The 4,866-nt window shown below is 55.2% G+C and overlaps 1 protein-coding gene across 1 annotated transcript; it reads left to right on the forward strand.

Moving 5' to 3' along the window:
• The first annotated feature begins 1,640 nt into the window (after positions 1-1,640).
• Positions 1,641-3,067, forward strand: LOC114072444 (olfactory receptor 52I1-like). The gene is made up of 2 exons (XM_027910339.1): positions 1,641-2,839; positions 2,964-3,067. The coding sequence occupies exons 1-2, from the start codon at positions 1,840-1,842 to the stop codon at positions 3,065-3,067; spliced, it is 1,104 nt and encodes a 367-aa protein (XP_027766140.1). The 5' UTR covers positions 1,641-1,839.
• Positions 3,068-4,866: the final 1,799 nt, after the last annotated feature.

Below are 4,866 nucleotides of genomic sequence, written 5' to 3' on the forward strand. Positions count from 1 at the left end.
GCTGAAAAGCCTCCTGGTTTGTGTCCTGAAGAGGACTCAAAGCAGCTTGGAGGAGAGATGAAAATATTTTGGGGTCAAGGAAGTCAAACGACTGGAAATCCAAGGAGATGAGGTCTGGCCCTTTGGTATATTGGGGAAAACACAGGGTACCAGCTCCTGAGAAACTGGCATCCTCTTCCCAAAGTGCCAGCAGGCTGCTTTAACCCTTCCATGTCTCTGTTCTCCCTGTAAAACAGGACAATTCCCAGCACTTGTGCCTTTGCCAAGGGCTGGAGGGGAAGGAGGTGCACACTGTCTGTGTGTGGGATGTGGAGGGGACACGTCACTGCTTTTCCTCCCTAACACAGGGACAGGGAGCCTGTGGGTGGGATGCCTGTCAAGAGAGGGGCTCCAGCAAGAACAGCCCCGGAGCTGACTGGCTGTCCTGATTCAGGGCTTCAGGGCAGGGAAAACCTGAACCTCAGAGCGTGTCCAGGGATACCAGCTCCCACAGCAAAAACCCTCTGGGCAGCACACACTGATGGTGCACATTGACATCTGCTGCCAGGTCCCAAGCTGGGAGCTGGAGGGGACACACCAGCCCAGAACAAGGTGTGGTTTCCACCTGCAGAGGTGTGTGGGTGACCAGAGTCCTGCTGAGCTGCTTCCTCACAGTGTTCTGCATTTCCCCCCTTCTCCCACCTTAGATTTTTGTACTGATGGAGAATAAATGTGTTCAACTTCAAGCTTGTAACTCCCAGACTGTGGAAGGGAGGGTTGGAGACAACAGCCAGAGCCAGCCCAGCATGGGAGGAGAGGTAAGACAGCTCCTAAATGTTGGGGCTAACAGCAGGTGAGTTTGTGTCTTTCCAGTGGGAGCTTGCTCCTCTCTAAGAAGCTCCCGGTGGACGATCACCCAGGGAATTTCTCCCATCAGGCAGGATCTGGTGTGTCAGCACCTGCCTGTTCTTTGCCACTTTGTGGGGAGAAGCAGCAGCAGCAGCAAAGTTTCAGTACAAATGAATGTGCAGATCCTGCCCACTCAGACTCCTCCTGTCCCCCTGGGACTGTTCTCTGGAGTTTCTGTGTTACCTCCAAACTTCTCCTGTCAGAATAAAACCTCAGAAACAAGCATTTTGCTCTGCTTGGTCTTGCAGGTGAATGACAGATTGGAGACAGAGCAGAGAAAAGCAATTTCATGATCACATTTGATGTCCCAGGGATGTCTGAGACCACTTTTTGCCCCACAAATCTGGAGGGACTTCCTCTGTTGGGCTCATGCAGGGAAGCCAGGGCTGGAAGCTGACCTTGCTCTCCTTGTTCTCGCAGCTTATTTTGGGATGCCAGCTGAGCCCTGGTGAGCAACTAAGCCTTTCACAAGCAACAGACTGTAAAAGTGCCTTGGTTATCCCTGGCTTAACCTCAAACATGAACTTCTTCAGTTTGTAGCAACTTCCAATCCACAACAGCCCCATTTATTCAGTGTTTCTGATCCATTCCTATCAGGTGATCATAGAATCACAGAATCCTGGAATCACTGCAGCTGGAAAAGCCCTCCCAGCCCACGGATCCCCCCTGTTCCCCATCCCCACCCTGTCCCCCAGCCCAGAGCACTGAGTGCCACGGCCAGGCCTGCCTTGGACACCTGCAGGGCTGGGCACTCCAAACCTCCCTGGGCAGCCCCTGCCAAGGCCTCACCACCCTTTCCAGGAGGAAAAGGTGATGTCTCAACCACTGCAACAACAGTGTGCATTCCTGATTTGGCTCTTGCCCTGATGCAGAGTCTCTTCCTTATCCCCCTGACACCACAGGGCTGAAAACTCCGTGTCTTCTTCTAAATACAAATCAAGATTCTCCCTCATGGCTCCGGATCCCTCCAACAGCAGCTCCTCCTCCTTCATCCTGGTGGGTGTCCCTGGCCTGGAAGCTTTCCCCACCTGCCTGGGTGTCCTTTTCTGCTCAGCCTATGTCATGGCCCTGGTAGGAAACGGGGCAGTTTTGCTGGTGACCGGGCTGGACGAGTCCCTGTGTGCCCCCTCCCATCGGCTGCTGGCCATGCTGGCGGCCATCGACGTGCTCATGGTGACGGCCGTGGTCCCCAAGCTGCTGAGCGTGCTGTGGCTGGGCTCTGCCGAGATCGGCTACGCGGCCTGCTTCGTGCAGATGTTCCTCGTCCACTCCGCGACCTCGGAGGAGTCGGGATTGCTCGTGGCCATGGCCGTCGACCGCTACGTCGCGGTCTGTCACCCCCTCAGGTACCACACCATCCTGAGCGTGCGGGCCGTGGCCCAGATGGGCCTGGCCGTCGTGCTGAGGGGCCTCCTGTTCGCGGTGCCCCTGGCGGGGCTGGTGACGGCCCTGCCCTACTGCAGCTCCCGCGTGGTGCCCCACTCATACTGCGAGCACCTGGCTGTGGCCGAGCTGGCGTGCGCCGACCCCGCGCCCGCCGGGCTCTACAGCGTGGCCGGCTCCTCCCTGATCGTGGGCACGGACGGGGCCGTCATCGCCGCGTCCTACGCCGCGATCCTGCGGGCCGCGCTGGGGCACGGGGCGTGCCGGAGGGCCCTGAGCACGTGCGGGTGCCACCTGTGCGCGGTGCTGCTCTACTACCTGCCCGGCATCGTCTCCATCTACGCCCAGCACTGGGGCGGCGCCGTGCCCCTGCCCGCGCGGGTGCTGCTGGCAGACCTGTACGTGACCCTGCCCAGCGCGCTGAACCCCCTGGTGTACAGCCTGAGGAGCGGGCCCATCCGCCAGGCCCTGCTCAGACTGCTCCTGCCCCGCACGGACCGCGCCTGCTTTTCCAGGCACGCCCGTCGAGGCCGAGGCAGCGCCAGCTGCGTTCCAGGGAATGCCCACGGTGAGCAGGAGCAGGGAGCAGGGAGGACTCCTGGGCTTCAACGAGACCCTGCTCTGTGACAAGAGTTATTTGGGACTGGGAGAAAGAGTACATGTCAGGTCCTCTTTCCCTTCCTCCTTTCCAGATGACACAGAGAAGCAAGAACCCACCTTTGAGTCTGGAGATGTTCCCAGTGCCAGGAACATCCCTGTGATAATTCAAGGGGTCAATGCACAGATCCTGTTATAGCTGTGGCTGCCCCTGGATCCCTGGAAGTGTCCCAGGCCAGGCTGGAAGGGGCTTGGAGCACCCTGGGCTGGTGGAAGGTGTCCCTGCCCATGGCAGGGGGTGGAATGGGATGAACTTCAAAGCCACTTCCAACCTAAACCATTCTATGATTCTCTGAATCCTGCCCTAAAATCACTGTGTCCATGGCTATGAAGGTGATCTCAGGACTGGCTTCAATCACAGACCAACCCCGTGTATGCAACTGTGTTCAGATGAATCCCTCCCAAAATGCCATGTTTAGTCCTCACTTCCACATTAATTTAAAAATAAAACTCAGCTAAATGCATTCCAGTTCAAAACTGGATTGATCCTGTCATTCTTCACCTCAAACATACCTTTTCCTGTCTTTGTGGTGTTTGTCCAACTTTCTGCTGCACCTTCCTTGACATCTAAAAAAAGCAGTTGACAGAATTTTCCTGCTGTCCCAAATTTGCATTTTTTTTCTATGCTGAATTTGCACATTTTGGCTTTACACTGCCAAGGCCTTGGGGAGGGTCTGGTGGAGGCACAGCAGCCCATTCCATGGCTTGGAATGAGAGGCAGGAGAGGCTTCCAGCCACTGGTACAGCAGAGCCAGGAAGGAAACTGCCCTGGCATTGCTCCAGGAAAACACAAAAAAGGCCTTTGAATTCTGCTGGAGGCAGCTCATGCAGCACATTCCTGTCTGGGCTGGCCATCAAGGCCAGGTTGGACAGGACTTGGGACAACTTGGGCTACTGAAAGGTGTCCCTGCCCATGGCAGGGGATGGGATGGGATGGGATGGGATGGGATGGGATGGGATGGGATGGGATGGGATGGGATGGGATGGGATGGGATGGGATGGGATGGGATGGGATGGTCTCTGAAGTCCCTCTCACCCCAAACCATTCCAGGATTCCATGTTTCCACGACTCCTTGACCTCCTAGCACCTGCCATTCATTAGAGAATTGAGCAGAGGGAGAATTGGTGTGGGATTTGGGCTGTTCCCCTCCGGCCCTGCGCTGACGTTGTTACAGAGGAGCCTGGAGAGGCCTTGTGCCCCTGGGGATCCCCAGCCAGGAGAGTCCCCCTGGCACCGTCTGAGGTGATTTATGCCCAGCCCTGGAGCACGGGAGACCTTCCTCTCCGGGCATCCCTGAGGTGGCACTGCCAGGGACAGCCAGGTGGGTGCTGTGTGGCAGGGCAGGGGCGTGAGGACGGGGGCTGGGGGGGCTTCAGCACCCGGCTCAGATGCTTCACAGTGTCAGTGAGTCAGGAAAAAAAGGCAATTGCTGAAATTTTTTTTTTTAAAGTAGTTTTACAGAATTTAATTTTTTTTTTTTTATTACGTGAAACTGCACAACTAAGGCTGCAAAATTTAAAAGTATTTTCTTAGGTAAAAATCGGAGTTGAATTTTAAAAAGTAAACAAAAAGATAACAACCTTTTAGCTAAACTGCAAATTTTTTCGTGTAAAAGCATTGACTTGTTTCTGTTTGTATAAATCAGTCAATAATTAGCTAAATACACATTTTCTGTAATACAAAGTAGATTTTCAACCAGTAATGTTCTGAATCCCTTGACACCAGAGCAGGTGTCTGGATGGAAAGGGCACAGAGATGGGGGGAGGGGGGTGTCACCAGGAGGCAGGATTTGGTGAAATGTAGGTGAAATTCAGGTGCAATGGGCTGGATTAGGTAAAGGGAGGCAGCTCAGTCGGGAACAGGGGGAGGAGAGGAGGCAGGTGGGGCACAGGATCCTCAGGAAGAACAGGTTGGGCAGAGAAGCTGTGGCTGCCCCT

This window comes from Empidonax traillii, unplaced genomic scaffold (genome assembly GCF_003031625.1).
Source record: "Empidonax traillii isolate 1590-97213 ecotype Southwest subspecies unplaced genomic scaffold, ASM303162v1 scaffold3222:size14201, whole genome shotgun sequence".
Lineage (NCBI taxonomy): Eukaryota > Metazoa > Chordata > Aves > Passeriformes > Tyrannidae > Empidonax > Empidonax traillii.

Coding starts and splice junctions, on each gene's coding strand:
- LOC114072444 (XM_027910339.1), top strand. CDS start 1,840: ATGGCTCCGGATCCCTCCAACAGCAGCTCCTCCTCCTTCATCCTGGTG. Junction 2,840..2,963: donor CGTTCCAGGGAATGCCCACG/GTGAGCAGGAGC, acceptor CCTCCTTTCCAG/ATGACACAGAGAAGCAAGAA.